General features: G+C 39.5%; 1 protein-coding gene across 1 annotated transcript in view; it reads right to left on the bottom strand.

Annotated features, from left to right (window-relative positions):
• The window catches only part of snrkb (SNF related kinase b), a 29185-nt gene extending 14654 nt beyond the window's left edge, over positions 1–14531 (bottom strand). The window contains exons 1-3 of the mRNA XM_088339790.1: positions 14383–14531; positions 12613–12930; positions 10863–11257 (exon numbers count right to left, since the gene is read on the bottom strand). Of these exons, the coding sequence (XP_088195916.1) occupies positions 10863–11257; positions 12613–12833 (616 nt within the window). The 5' untranslated portion in view covers positions 12834–12930; positions 14383–14531. The remainder of the gene's footprint in view (positions 1–10862; positions 11258–12612; positions 12931–14382) is intronic.
• Between the last annotated feature and the right edge of the window lie 992 nt (positions 14532–15523).

The raw sequence follows: 15523 nt of genomic DNA, 5'->3' as shown, positions 1-15523 counted from the left end.
TTTGTACCCTTGATTGTTATACAAAGGACAGAATAAGAAACATGATGAGTCGTTTTATGAATTTGTATTACCTTATCAAATCAAATTTATTTATAGAGCACTTTTCAGGCAATAAATTGCCACTCAGAGTGTTATATAAAAACATTCAGCGTACAATTAGACAATAAAATCCCCTCCTTTATCCCCACTCAACAAACCAAAACACCTAATACACAGACACACACAATGGTTGAAATACAATAAAAATATATAAATCGTGATGAAAATAAAATATGATTGTGGCAAGGCATAGACTAATCCTGTGAGAGGAGAGGAACCTGAAGAGGGGCTTATCCACACTGATAGGTATGGCAACAGACGGCCTCGGGATTTTTAGCCATCGAACCACACCCTACCAGTGTGATGCCCCCCCCAAATGAGGAAAGCTGAAATAAAAAGATAGAAATAAAAACAACTTCTGAACAAAACATAATTGTTACTGTATAAAATGAGAAGTTAAATAAATCATAACTCAAGTGAGTTGAAACCCATATTAAAAAAAGTGTGTCTTGAGCCCCCTCTTAAAAATATCAATGGTCCCTGCAGACCTGATGTCCTCTGGCAGACTGTTCCATTGGTGAGGACCAAAGTGGCTGCTTTACCATAGGTTTTTGTCCTAGGAACAGTCAACAAACCACTGCTGGAGGACCTCAGGGACCGTGAGGGCTTATATAATAAAAGCAAATCAGACAGATAGGAGGGCCCAAGACCACTAAGACATTTAAAAACTAGTAAAAGTACCTCATAATTGCTCCTGAAACGCAAAGGGAGCCAATGCAGCCATTTAAAAAACTGGTGTAATGTGATCCCTCCCACCGGGCCCCCATAAGCACACGTGTTGCTGAATTTTGTAGCAGCTGCAAGCTGGGAATGTCTTGGGGAAGACTGGGGAATAGGGCATTACAATAATCTAAACGAGAAGATATAAAAGCATGCATCAGCACCTCGTGTTTGCCTGAGAGAGAAAAGAGCAGGTTCTAAAGATGATAAAATCCAATTTTAGTTATATTTTTGATATGTGGAATAAAATTGAGCTCAAAATCAAAAATAAGTAGTTTTTGTAAAGGCTTATCTCTCTCTGACCTTCAGGAACAATGACTAAGACTTCTCTTTTGTCTTGATTGAGATGTAGGAAGTTATCTGCCATCCACAACTTAAAATCTAAAATGCATTTTAAAAGGGTATCTCAGTTTTATGGCTATAACTCTATAAATTTTCAGTCTTTTGAAAACTTTGTGTACTATTTACACGGACATTGTGTATGTGATTTTGATAATACTAAGACTGCTTTGATGATTATTTTCTGCAGAATGGATGTGATGCAGTTCAAATTCAGTTATCCAAAATGTAAGTCGAGAAATTGCTTTAAATTGAATTTCCAGCTTCAGTTCAAAAGTCTGTCTTCACAGAAATGGGATATTGTGATATTGAAAAGCAGTAAACGTGTATGTCATGGGCGGTTCTTAGTTCAGGGTCAGTGTTGTGAAGCATGGGAGTGAGAAAAAAACTGCAGACTCAGCAGACGGCCATCATGCAGTACATAGTGAGTGACAGCAGAAGTTTTTAGCCATTTGAAGTCAAGTCACGTCAAGTCATGTTTATTTGTATAGCCCCTGAGTTTAGAAGGGCTAATGATGATGTTCTGTTTAAGAGTATTCACAGTACAGGATTCACGGATCACTTATGCTCTGCCCGGAGATAAGATCTGCAACCTCAGTGGAAGTTTTTAAATCTAGACGTAAGACACACTTCTATTCAAAAGCTTGTGATTGATGCCGACCTCATATTTTGTATTATAATATATAATTTCCAGCAGCTCCCCTGTTATCTCTCACTTTTTGTGATTTATTGTTTTATTGTCTGCTCCTATCTTCGGTGTTTTTCTTCCCGTTTGACAACTACACTTTGGATGACGTTCTATCCTATGGACATGGGTTTTAGCGCACAAAAATGCGTTTATTGGAGGAATCAACTCCCTGCCCTGAAGAATTCTCGTGCCGGCGTGATGAGGGGGCCTATGGTGGAAGAAGAGCCGGAGCTAGCTAAGCGGCTAGCGGCGTTATAAGTCTTCGGTACCATCCGCAATCATGGTAAATGTGAACTCACTACCAAATAAGACCAACGAGTGCTGGTGGAAAACATCGAAGCGCACAGGGAGCACAGTTGCTGTGTTTTGCGGAAACGTGGCTCACGTTTAGCACCCCGGACGCTAACGTGTAGCCACCCGGAGCTATCCGGCTTCAGCGCCGCTATACAGAGACACGAAAGCCTACGGGAATCGGAGAGGAGACGGACTCGCTAACACGAGGTGGTGTATCCCTGGACACGAAGAAAAAGATTTCTATCTGCCGCAGGGATGTCGAACTTTTGGACTGCCGTGTGACGTCATCCACTCCGCTACAAGCACCCCTAGGGCATCATGTTAATCTGTTAATAAACAACAGGGTAGACTCCTGGAAGTGTGAATTTCCCTATGGTGATGAATAAAGTATCTATCTATCTATCCATCTATCTATCTATCTTTTTCCGACTGCCTGGCTGGTGGTGATACGAGGGAGAGGAATGATTAGAGATGTGTCAGCGGACCAGCGTCTGACTTGAAGCATGTCAACGCCTGCATCGATCAGCCGGCAGAGATGGGAAGCTGAGTCATTGCTGTTATGGACTTTTTGGACTATTTTACAGGCTTGAGGCATTGTTGCTGTCATACACTTTCCGGACAAATTTCAACATGTTACCTAGTGTTCTCTTTCATTGATGTTTACTATGTGTGTGTACTGTGACCCAATGCTAAATCTAGTCCACCCAGACCATCCTGAAAGTTGGATTACTTGTGAGGCCCCTTTTCAAGGTTTCTTTTTTCCTCACGCTAAGGTTTTGAGTTTTCCTTGCCCGCATGTTGGTTTAAGATCAGGTGATGGCGTCATTGTAATCCTTTGATATTTTTGTGATTAAGGGCTATACAAATAAATGTGTCCTGACTTGACTTGACCCGGGTCCTCGGGGCACCACTGAATACAAGTCAAGTCAATTTTTTTTTATTTGTATAGCCCTTTTTATCACAAAAACTCTCAAAGGGCTGTACAGAGCACAACAACAACAAAATAACTCGTGAAATAAATAAATCAGCTATGTAAAATATTTTTGAGGGAACGGAAATATTTTCAGTAAAATATGGAAAAAGTAGGCAGCACGGCGGCGCTGTGGTTAGCGCGTGTGCGGCACAGTTCTAAGGTCTTGGGGACCTCCTGCGTGAGTTCAAATCCAGCTCCAGACTTCCTGTGCGGAGTTTGTATGTTCTCCCCGTGCGTGCATGGGTTTCCTCCGGGCACTCCGGTTTCCTCCCACATTCCAAAAACATGCATTTCAGGTGATTTGGCACGTCCAAATTGTCCCTAGGTGTGAATGAGCGTATGAGTTGTCTGTCCCCGTGTGCCCTGCGATTGGCTGGCAACCTGTTCAGGGTGTCCCCTGCCCACTGCCCGATGATGGCTGGGATGGGCTCCAGCACCCCCGCAACCCTACTGAGGATAAGCGGTGCAGCTAATGAGATAAGATGAGATGGAAAAAGTAAGTATGTAACTTGGTTAACATAGAATCCAAATGCCAAATATGATTAGCTTTGTAGCTTGCTATCTTCTTCCCTTTTAGCAAATTAGCAAACTATCTAGCTAGTTTTTTACATTTGTTGCATACTATCTTGCTAACATTTGACTTTTTTTTTTGCTAGTTATCAAGCTAAATGTTGGCCTCCTTGCTGTTTAACTTTGTGTTTAGCTTTCTATTCAACTATTTCGATAGCCAGCTTAAAAAGAAAAATCTATCTGGCTCCCTTTTTAGCTATATAGCAAGCTATCTAGTGAGCTTTTTGCATTGTATCTTGCTAACATTTAAATGACCTTTTTTTGCTAGTTCGCAAGCTAAATTTTGGCCTTCTTCCTAGCTGGCTATTTAGCTTCGTTTTTAGCTATCTATCCAACTATGGAGATAGATTTTCCTTTTTTACTACGCAACTCTGGACAGCTTTCTCCACTGCTGTGCACCAGAGTTGTTGGCCCAATTCTCTGTCTTCTGCCCTCTTGGACTGTGGAAAGGGAAGGGCAGCGCAGGGTGTACTTGCACAGGAAGTGATGCCTCTACGACCCTGTCGGTTGGGATATCCGTGAACATGTGTTTAAGCTTATTATATAGATCAATATGGCTTTTTAATTCATTTATGTTTTTACTTGGAGTCGCTATGAAGTACACACTTGCTTTTATGCTTCCAGCCTTATCATAAACAGGGGAAAAAACTGCTGCACATCCTTTTTTGGCTACACTTCCTTTGTGTTCACAGCACACAGCTATGGGCCAATATTATGTAACTGAAAGTTGTGTTTACTGCAGGAGGCCCTTTGGTCATCATCATCATCATCATCCTCAACGGTTTCTATGGTCACTGGCCCATCGTATAAATGCAGGGACATGGACGGCTTAAGTCCAAATAGTCCATAAATTGATCTGATCGCATGTGAGTCACAAGACTGACGGTCACACTCTCCGAGTCCAAACAAAACTGGAAGCTTTTTGCTTTAGTGAGACAACCACATTAACTTGAAAGCCTTAGTTTGCTCTTATAAACACTCGGGATATTGGAACGTAACACATGACAGCGAAATGATTCGAATCAGCAGACTGTTTATTTTGAGAATAATGATAGGATTAAAAAAACATCTGTTAGGTTATTACAAATCAGGTTTTCTCTTCAGTGAATTTTAAAATTAGTGATAAATACATATTATCTTGAAATTAAATTGTGGCACACACTGTAGACATTGCAACTATATACAGTCTCAAACTGTTTAAGGGACCCTGCTTTAATATGAAAGTTTAAATGGACTGTGTATTATTAAGAGCCTCCAACTGGTAAAAAAATACATTCATTAAAAATATATAGCAATTTAAAAATAGGCAAAAATGCTTTGATATATAATTTATGATAACTATGTCTAAAAATGTAGTGATAGAAAGGAGTGGAGAGGTGTTGTGAAAGGATAGTATGATTGTGGACGCGTTCTTAAGGATGGGCTGGGCACCCGTATGATGCGGCAGGGGTAAACCAGTGAAAGCTGTCGGGCCCTGCTGTTGAACAAAAGAGTGTTTTGTGTCACCCTGACCCGAGTGACATGGCCGCTTTCTGGTGTCCCATTTCATCTGGAGGGACAAAAGCATGACCAACTTAGGTGCTGAGGTGCCTAACTTGTGTGGGTGTTTGGGCAATTGGGTTGGCCATGGTCCAAAACGTTTTGTGTGTTTTTTTTAGCTATCTATTTCCCTTTTATTTTCTTTGTTGTTGTGTGTATGTGTCTTGCTGTCGGTCACCCCTCTTGAGGGATATGACCAAGGTAGATAGATAGATAGATAGATAGATAGATAGATAGATAGATAGATAGATAGATAGATAGATAGATAGATAGATAGATAGATAGATAGATAGATAGATAGATAGATAGATAGATGTCATAAATGTGCATGTTTCAATGTATTCGTAGGCCTAGAAATGCTTTTATTTTACATCATGTGAACTTATTGTGCGCCCACTTGATGCTAAAGTACTCCAAAAAAACAATTAAAAATAATTCCCTTTGTTCTTTTCATACTTCTTTTTCCACTTTCTCTTGATACTTTTTTCTATTCTTTTCTTATTGTTTTTCTGTTTTTCTTCTTCTTTTTTATTTCCTTTTCTCATTCTTTTCATCCTTTTTTGATTTTAATTTCTTTCTCCCTTTTTTATGTTTTACCTCACTTATTTATTTTGTTTTGATTCTATTTTCTTCTTTTCTTCTTTCTTTGTTAAAGGCTGGGCAAAAAATGAGAAGCAAAATGGGGCTTTTTGGTCACTTCGAGTCTCTGTAGTTTGTGTTTTTTCTTGTGCTTTGAAGCACTTGTTTTCGGTTACACTACACAATACAGCAACATCTAGTGTTCAAATTATACACAGTGTATGTTTTATGTAAGAGCAGCCCACACAAATTACTGATTCATTTATTAACAGTAGATTCATTTTCATATTAAATAATGTTTTTTTTTATTTTTAGATCTTTTCAGGTCACAAAGTTTACCAATGATATTAAAACTGCCAAAAAAAGCCAACTAAGAATCATTGGTTCTGCTGACTCAGCAGCTTTCCCAAAAATACATTGTACAATACCTGTCCAGAACAAGTTTGGCAAGATCACAATATTTCGCCATTGTTAATGCAAAAATAAAATAAACGGACACAGTACTTTTGGTTTTGCTGACTTAGCATTATTTTCCAGAAATACATTCCCATCTTTTAGGCCGGGACAAATTTAATGTCAAAACAATGTCTTGCAGACGGTCAGTAAAGTTGCCCGGTATGCGAAAAACGCCCCCCTAAAAGTCCACTCTTCATTTTTGTTTTTGCTGACCAAGCATTTTTTACAGAAAGACATTACACTCTCCCTGGCCAGAACGACATTAAACATAAACACCAGCATTCACACGCAGTCAGGTAGGTTACCCCAGATGTGGAAAAAAATGATCGTTAATTCATCATTTTTTCCAAGAAAGACATTCCACTCCCCCAGGTCATAACAACATTGAATATTAACACCATTTCAGGATTTTAGTCTCAATCTGGACTCTTAGTGTTTGAGTTTTTTATTCTCGGGTGCCAATGACCATGCAAAAAAGGAAAATGCCAACCACAAATGGTTTTGCGTTTCAATACAGTTGATGCTCTAAGCTGCACAGTCGATCTAGTTCTTTTTAATGCTTTTATCTTGGATACCAGGAGTGGAAAAGCATTATCAAAATACCATGGGTTTTTACCCCGCCATACAAAAATATCACCTTACAATCCCTATCTCAGAAATGATTAATGTTGGGGGTCTACCTTATTGCAATGTACTACATCGATACAGACATCTATCACCCATCCATTCATCCATTTTCTAGGCGAGTTGATGCATGATGGATCATCATAACTCACACACAAGTGAGGTTAAACTACACTGAAAGGTTTCGACTTAAACCTCACTTTAGAGGGCAAACAGCAGCGAGCACATCAATTTCCTATGCCCGAAAGTGTGACGGGTATGACAGAATGTTCCCAATACAGCGAAAGCAAACACTTGCACTCACTGCAGCATTTGCCTCCTCTGCAGAACGTGCTCAGTTGGCTGGCTTGCAGAGACTGACCCAGATACACACGCTAATCCTTTGAAGACACACACTCACATTCACAACGTACATGTTACACACTAGCAGATGAACGTGAAAGGACAAATGGTACGAGGACGCCTAATTTAGAACACGAGGCTTCGAGAAGGAAGATGCAAACGGAAGGTTTTGCAAAGGCATGGTTAGAAAGGTGTGAGATGTTTATGTTACAGGAAGAACAATGTGAAACTAAAACCCATCCTTGAATCTTGGGCAACCCATTACTAAATTGAGCATCACTCACCCTCCTCAAGCAGGGGTGTCAAAGTCAAATAAAGGGAAGGGCGAAATAAAAACTAAGCTACAATCGGATGTTTAAACATTTTAAAATGATGCACGTAGTCTAGGGAACCTAATTGAACCTTCTGAAAAGCTAACAAATATCTGCCAATTTGATCAGCTATATAAAGGAATATTTCCTCATGGCTCTATCAGTAAGCTTTACAAGAGGATTGCGTCATGATGAGCCTCAGTCAGCTCGTTCATGATGTGCGTGCAAGTACGAGCGTTTCTCATGTTCGAATAAACTCTTCTTTTTTCATCTTTCTTAGGGTTTGAGTTCGTGTTTGGACTGGAGGTCGACCGGATATACGCAGATTATCAGCACCGATATTTAGGAATTTGACTGCTATCAGGATCGGCATATCAATTTATTCGATTACAATTTGAACCGGACAAGTAACCTGACATGTTTGTTTTTGGAATGTGCGAGGAAACCCACAGGCACAGGGAGAATATGCAAACTCTGTATGGGGAGGCTGCAGCAGCTGGGGCTTCGCGCTAAACAACACCCACCCGCCCTGCTAGGAAATTCCCATTTATTTACTGTAAACGTTTTCAGAGCGCTATTATTGATTTATTTGAATTTATGACAAATATTCGTTGTTTGTTTTTTCATTAATAAAAATGTATTACGCAATTTTTTAAGCTTTTACAGCAAATGACTCCAAATATCGGTTGTCTGCCTTCACTTGATACTAATAATCAGGAGTGAAAAACCCATATCGTTTTAACCTTAGTTTGGACTCTACTTGAAGCAGACTTTTTCTTACTTCCACCATTAAATGGTTATCAATCTGCATTTATTTACATGCTACATGAACAAACATGAACACAAAAAGCAGTAACAAGCATAAAATCACTTCTAAAAAAAATCAAGAAATTTTCGATCATTTACATAACTACAATGAAATAAAGTGAAGGGAGAAATAACATACAGTGGAAACAAATACACGATTCCTGATGTATGATACAAAATTAATTCAAAATCATTTCTAGGGCCAGAAAAAACATATTGGGGGCAAGATTTAGCGCATGTACCTTGACCTTGACATGAATGCCCTTAACAAAATGTTGTACCCTTCTTCTACTGTATATCACATTCACGCATTCGTGCAGAAATTCTACGTAATGTACAGCAGACAAGTTGCTGTTAGCAATGCAATAAGTAATGAAAATAATAGAAAAGATAGCCGGCTCCATCGGTTGACGTACTTTTACAATTTTCGTATACCATTATTTAAATGCCTTACTAAGTTGGGATTTTAAGGTACTTTTTTCAAAATATCTGACTTTTTTGCAGGAGGAAGGAAATATTATAGAGTAGTGGTATCTGTATATGCTATCTTATGACTACTCAAGCAACCATATACGGTATCAGTTGTTACCGTATGTCAGGGGTCTCAAACCTTTTTAAAACTGAGGAGCTGTTTTTTGTTAATAATTAACGCAAAAGACACCCAGTTTGCTATAAATTTGTAAAATGGTAACTTAGCTAAATAGCTTTTGAAATAGCTAAGAAGTAGCTTGATAGTTAGCTAGAAAAGTAAACAGGTAAAATACTATAGGGGAGCTTGATAGCTAGCTAAAAGTAAAAATCCAACTAAATAACCGGATAGTAAGGTAAAAAATAAGCTAGATAGCTAGATAGAAAGGAGGCTAAAAATTAGCTTGATAATTAGCAAAATGAGATAAAATGTCAGCTAGATAGCATGCACAAAATGTAAAAAGCTAGTTTGATGGCTTGCTAAATAGTTAAAAATATAGAAAGATAGCTAGCTGAAAAAAAGGTTTTGCTCATTTGCTTTATAAAACGCATGAATTGGAATTTTGTTTGTTGTATTTCCTGTTAAATAAATAAATAAAGATTAACAAATTAATTTGTTTAATACATTTATAGATGCCCATTTTATTCTAAGTAATTGCTTGAAAATAATTATCAATAGGTGAAAAGATTTTTTTTCAATGAAGCCAATGAACTGGAATATCTTAAATAACAATTTGAATGAATGAATGAAACTTTATTAAAACAAAAATAGATCAACAGGTCAAAAAACTAAAACAATGTGGATGTAACATGTATAAAATGGAATAGGAAGAAGAATATGCTTATTTGATCCAACCCCACTTCCATAATAATTGTGTCTTCCAGCTAAATCTCCGTGGATTTACAGATAACAATAGCCTCAAGAATATGCATATTTATATAATTTTTAATTTATCATGTTATTACCATGTTGTTACAATGTTATTACTAGGTAAATTGTTGAGAAATAGGGTTAAATAAACTCAGTCAACCAATAAAAAAATTATTTCAGCTTTTTACAGATTAGGTCCGCGGGCACCTCAACTGTTTGTAAGGGGCTGCACCATGCACACGAGCACCACGTTGGAGACCCTTTCCGTATATGCTCACATATAAGCCAAATTTAGAACTATGAAAACAGAAATACAGAAAACAGGCAGTTGGCTTATATGTGCATAAAACAAATGAACACAAGGGGCGTAAGACAGGCAGAGCCACCCAGGCTACACAATGGCGCACACAGCTATTGCCATGTCTTTATGTTCTCCCCTTGCCCGATCTCTTCTTCCTTTTCAGTCAATCGGTGCTACCCCGTTTATGTTAAAGAGGGACCACATTTCATTTAATTGTGATTGAGTGTTTTATTGCTTTCTGATAAAAATGGGTCCCTCTTAGGAAAGTTAGTGATAACGAAAAATCGAAGAGAGTGACAACAACAATCCAAATCCAAGAAGAAAATGATAGCAAAATACAAAAATGGTGTATGAGTGTCTGCTTGAGGTACAGTTCATGGTTTCAAAAACAATTACCTATGTATCTTTTATATATAACATTTGTATTTTACACATTTGAATGATCGTAATTGTTTAGGTAGACGTTTTATTCATAAATTAGGTAGGTATTTCATTTAATATGTGGCTATTTGAAGGCAGTTTTAGGGTGTCGGCTTATATGCGATGTAGACTTATATGCAAGTGTATACAGGACGATATGTTTACCTTTTTCCGATGTTATTTATAAAACATAATACATAAATACTTTATAATAGGATGGGATTTCACATCTCAGGCTTGGGCTCTCTCCCTGTTCTTGAAAGTTAAAAGTAAATTGTCTATTAAACTTTAAACCACGTAAATAATGTTTTCGAACCGAGTAGAATCAAGGACACTGACAGGTTATTTCATAAAGCCCCTCAATTTAAGTCACACAAAATATTTTAGAACAGCAAAGTGTTGGTTGTTCATCAAAGTATTTTGAGATACATATACAATTTGAGTTCCGAAAATGGTCTTACCTACGGCTGGAGCATCATACTCTTCTCCCAGCAGAATTTCAGGTGCAGAATACGCCAGGGAGCCACAGCTGGTGGCCAACATTGTTCCAGGCTTAAATAAGTTACTAAAGCCAAAGTCTGTCAGTTTCACTGCTCCTTGCTGTGGAAAAAACACCACGTTCTCTGGCTTCAGGTCCCGGTGCACCACGTGGAGCGCGTGGCAATATGCCACAGCACGCACAATCTGGGCAAAGTGGCGTTTTGCGGTTCCCTCAGCAACGCCGGTCTCATGGCGAAGAATGTAGTCATAAAGGTCGCCCCCTTCTGCCAGCTCCATGACCAAGTAAAGGGTGGTGGGTGTGTCGATCACTTCGTAAAGACGGACCACGTTGGGATGTTGCACCCGCTTCATGCATCTGAAATCAGCAAAATACCACGTTTAACAATTGCAACGGAAAGATCCGAAAACACTTGATGTGTATTGTTTTTGAGTGATGACACGCACATCCACGAATGTAAACAGTCGGCCATATTGGATGGGTCGACCAGAAGTGGTTTGATGTTGTCACAGGTCTACACTAACTGTGTTGTATGTTTAAATGCAAGATGAATGTGTAATGCCGGGGACGGGAACCTATCGCTTGCGAGCCAGTATAGCTATTTTTATGAGTGCATGTGGCAAGATGAAATATGACCCATTTAAATATTCTCTGTATTGATCCAATTTAAATATATGCGAATCCAATTAACAATTAAAATTGGGGTTCAGTCCAGAATATATATGGCACAGTTTCAACTACAGTTAACAGTAGTGGTGTTACACCAACAGATCCTGTTCTGGTTGTCTCTAAAGAATCCTTTATATGTAATCTCATTAAATGTATGTATACTGCTGAGACGCGGTATGATAAAAAAAACGGCAGAACAAACTGTAAACACCCAAAAACGCCAGCCAAGCACCCAGAGAAATTTGATTGGGTGAGCAGTACAAACAGCGCGCTCCTTTTTACAAAAGAACTCTGGTTGTACCTTGTTTGAAAAAACATTTTTAGGTGGTTGATATGAGACACAGGCTCTGGCATCATTATTATTTCATACATTTTTCAAATCATCAAACGTCACAAAGTTAAATAAAATGCACTGAAACATTAGTCTGGAGAGCGAGAATTTTGTCATAAAATATACTGTATGGTGCGGCTATCTCTCAAAAAAAATCTAAATATATTGCTTTCATGGCTCTTTGGATCAAAAAGAATCCAGATGTGTTCTTACAGTTTATTTCTAAGTACTGTTACCTGTTGATTTAAGGCCAGAGCAAGAACTTCACTTGCGCCCTTTGGAAATAGTTGGCATGCGCCATAAACCCTTTTTCAAAGTGTCAAATTGAGCCCTAAAGAAAGCCTCCTGTGTCCTTGAAAGACTTGCCAAGAAGAGTGCACCCTTTTCTGGTGAGTGGAGGGCAGAGAGAGGCTCCTAATTATGCAGTGCGACCCCCGGGGATAGCCAGGACCCTCTAAAACAACTTGCCGATCCTCAACTGAAACAAGTCCCAGAGATCACTTTCTTCAACCCTAAGTCCAACACCACACGCTTTTCTCTAGCCCGTATGGGTCTGGTTTTTAGATGAGTAAACATTTGTCCTCGTAACCTGACCCACAACGTTTAAAGACAGTCAGACCAGAACTTTGCTCGCCTTTTTTGAATAAACTTACATCCATCCAATATGGCGGCCTTACTTGGATGTAGATTACGTAATTGAAACTATGCATACCTGACTTCCTGTAAGAGATGACTTGTTGCCATGACGTCAAGTTTGGTCTTGTCAATCATCTTGATGGCAACAAGCTGTCTGGTATTGACATGCCTGGCCAGTTTGACCACCGCGTAGTGGCCCCTTCCCAAAGTCCGGCCCACATGATACAGACCGTTAAGATTCAAGCGGTCTGATTTGAGATGTTCATCTTGGGCCGGGACGCTCTCAACATTCTCCATGTTGTCATCAAAGAGGGGTTAAATTTGTGAAAAAGCGTGCAGGGTGAAGAAAGAGAGGCTTGATTGGAGAAAATCCTCCTTACTGCAACACGGTTGGCTATCAGACAACAGAAATACAAAAAAACATTGCAAATTTTACAAAATAGCACAATTTTTCATCTTAATGGTGAAATCCCCGTAGTGGTAGTGTTAAAAATGTGTAACACCTTCAGTGTTTATTTTACCTCTGAAAAGTGATGGGTCCCGGGCACTCGCATGCTCAAAAATCTATGGGTCCCAACAGAGATCTATGGGTCCCCAAAATTTAGGGTTATCGACGTTGAAATTGTAAATCGTCGACAAATATATAATATAAATCTATATATTCATTCAGTTTTAATCATCACAGTTTATTGGTAATACAAATCAGTCATCACTTCAAGATTGCAGCCATCACGTTCAATAATGATACGTAACCATGGTCTTCTTACAACCGTGAGTGTAGTAAATCCAGGAGAGTAAAATATTTACAAATACAGAATAGTAAAAAATGTTTTCTCTATGCCGTAGTGCAACCCAACGTGAGATTCACATTCATCTTTTTCAGCCAATTGCAGGCTTTGCTTCGCCCCTTTAGCCTATGCGAGCCTGTAAATAATAAAAAGGATCCGCCCCCTTTACCTCCGAATAACTTTAGCCAATAGTGACTGATTCAAATGATGATTGACACATTGGTTAGGAAATGAAACGCCGGTATTCAAATCCCAGCATACAGCGCGGACTACTTCGCCTTCGGGGGAAAATCTAGTCGGCGGCTGCTTGCCTTAGTTGCAAGACTTTGCGACTTAATATTGATCCATATATAAGGCGCACTGTATTATAAGGCGCAGGGTCAGCTTTTGAAAAAAATAAAGGCTTTTAGGTGCGCCTTATAGTCGTGAAAATACGGTACTGTATTTTTATATTTACTTAAACCTAAACTTATAAACGTGTACTGTACACACAGTATGCTCACTCTGCAGAGGGCTCATGAATTCACATTTTACAAACAAATCATTTAAAAGAAGTTTTTGTTCCAAATGAATTGTGTCAAAATGGTAAACATGTCTTGTTATTACTCTAGAATTCCACATTTTCCATTGTCTCGATTGAGCGATGGAAGAGCCGTTGAGCTGTCTCAAATTACACTCACCCTGCACAAATGGTTCGCCTGATCAATATTGTAAGAAGAAACCTTAATGTAGAGAAGCAGGAACGTGACGTTAACGCGCATGATGTCAACATGATCTTCCCAAGGGGAAGCAGTCCATCTGACATCAGCATCCGTCATCCTCCCGTCGGCCTTCTTCTCTTTCTCGCGCGGAGCTCTCATCATCGTCCTCTACGTTGATTCGAGGTGCCGACGAGCTAAACGGAGGCCTTATCGCGTTAACGGAAACTGCGTTAACCGTGTCTCGTCGCGGCCATCCCGCTAGCTGGCAGGACGGCTCCCTTTTGCTGATTTTAACCGCGAGCGACGCGACGCTAGTAGAGGACACCGCGGCGGAATGGTTCTTAACGTCGAACTTACCGTCGGTGCGAACATCTTGGCGCGGGTCCGGTTTATCGTCGCCGTCGAACTTAAGAAAAATCGACGACAACAACGAAGCCTCTGCTTGGTTCCATGTTGTCCGCGTACACACTCTCTCCTCACTGGAATGGAACCGACGAGTGGGCGAGGGAGGGAGGGGGGAGAGAGAGAGAGAGAGAGAGGGAGAGAGAGAGAGAGAGAGAGAGAGAGAGGGGGGGGGGGGGAGAGAGAGAGAGAAATAGATAGCAACCTGATAAAATTATTGTTGTTTTATATTTGTAATCCCTATTATGTAAATGTTTTACAAAGAAAGAAAGAAAGAAAGAAAGAAAGAAAGAAAGAAAGAAAGAAAGAAAGAAAGAAAGAAAGAAAGAAAGAAAGAAAGAAAGAGAGGGAATGAGTGAATGAGTAGATGAGTGAATTAGTGAATGAGAGGGAGAGAGAAGGCTTGAGAGATAGCCAAAGAGAGAAAAAAAGATAGAAAGAGAGAGAGGAAAAGAGATATATAGCCAGCTAGTGCTATAACTTGATAAAAATCCTGTCATTTTATTCTTTAAAAAAAAACAATATTGTATAATAGTTTTTTTCTCCATACTTAGTAATTCAGCCCAAAAATGGTGTATATTAGCATCAAACAGGGTGTTGGTTCCGCTAAAAGATTGGATTCAGCTGCTTGGAGTGATCGGCGGTCGGGAGCTGCAGTACCCATTCGGGCCGCCAGAGGGCTTTAGAGACTCCACGAAAGCAGACCACTTGATAACAGAGGTTTATGGATTTTGTTGGTATTTATTGTGGGTATTTTGACACCAGCTCAGTAGCCTAGATGGTAGTGTGCCCGCTTTGAGACTGGGAGGTCGCTGGTTCGCGCCTCGGCCGAGTCATACCTTATTGGTAAAATGGCGGCGCCCTCTGTTGGCTGCGGTTGCATCGGCTCGCTACAACGGGTCAGGTGTATCGACATTTCGTTCTGTGTACATTGTTACTAAGAATGACAATACAAAGGAAATTATTATTATTATTATTATGATACCCAGCTAAATACGTTACTCCAATTTTCTAACTCTTTCTTTCTGTGTCTTTTTACCTTCTTTTGCTCTCTCTTCCTTTTTTCTTTTCTCTCTCTCTCTTGCTTTCCCCCTCT

Source organism: Urocampus carinirostris, chromosome 7, assembly GCF_059441175.1.
Source record: "Urocampus carinirostris isolate Australia breed hairy pipefish chromosome 7, RoL_Ucar_1.0, whole genome shotgun sequence".
In the NCBI taxonomy this organism is placed as follows: Eukaryota; Metazoa; Chordata; class Actinopteri; order Syngnathiformes; family Syngnathidae; genus Urocampus; species Urocampus carinirostris.
Note: the sequence above shows the minus strand (reverse complement) of the source record. Positions and strands in the feature narration are given on the sequence as shown.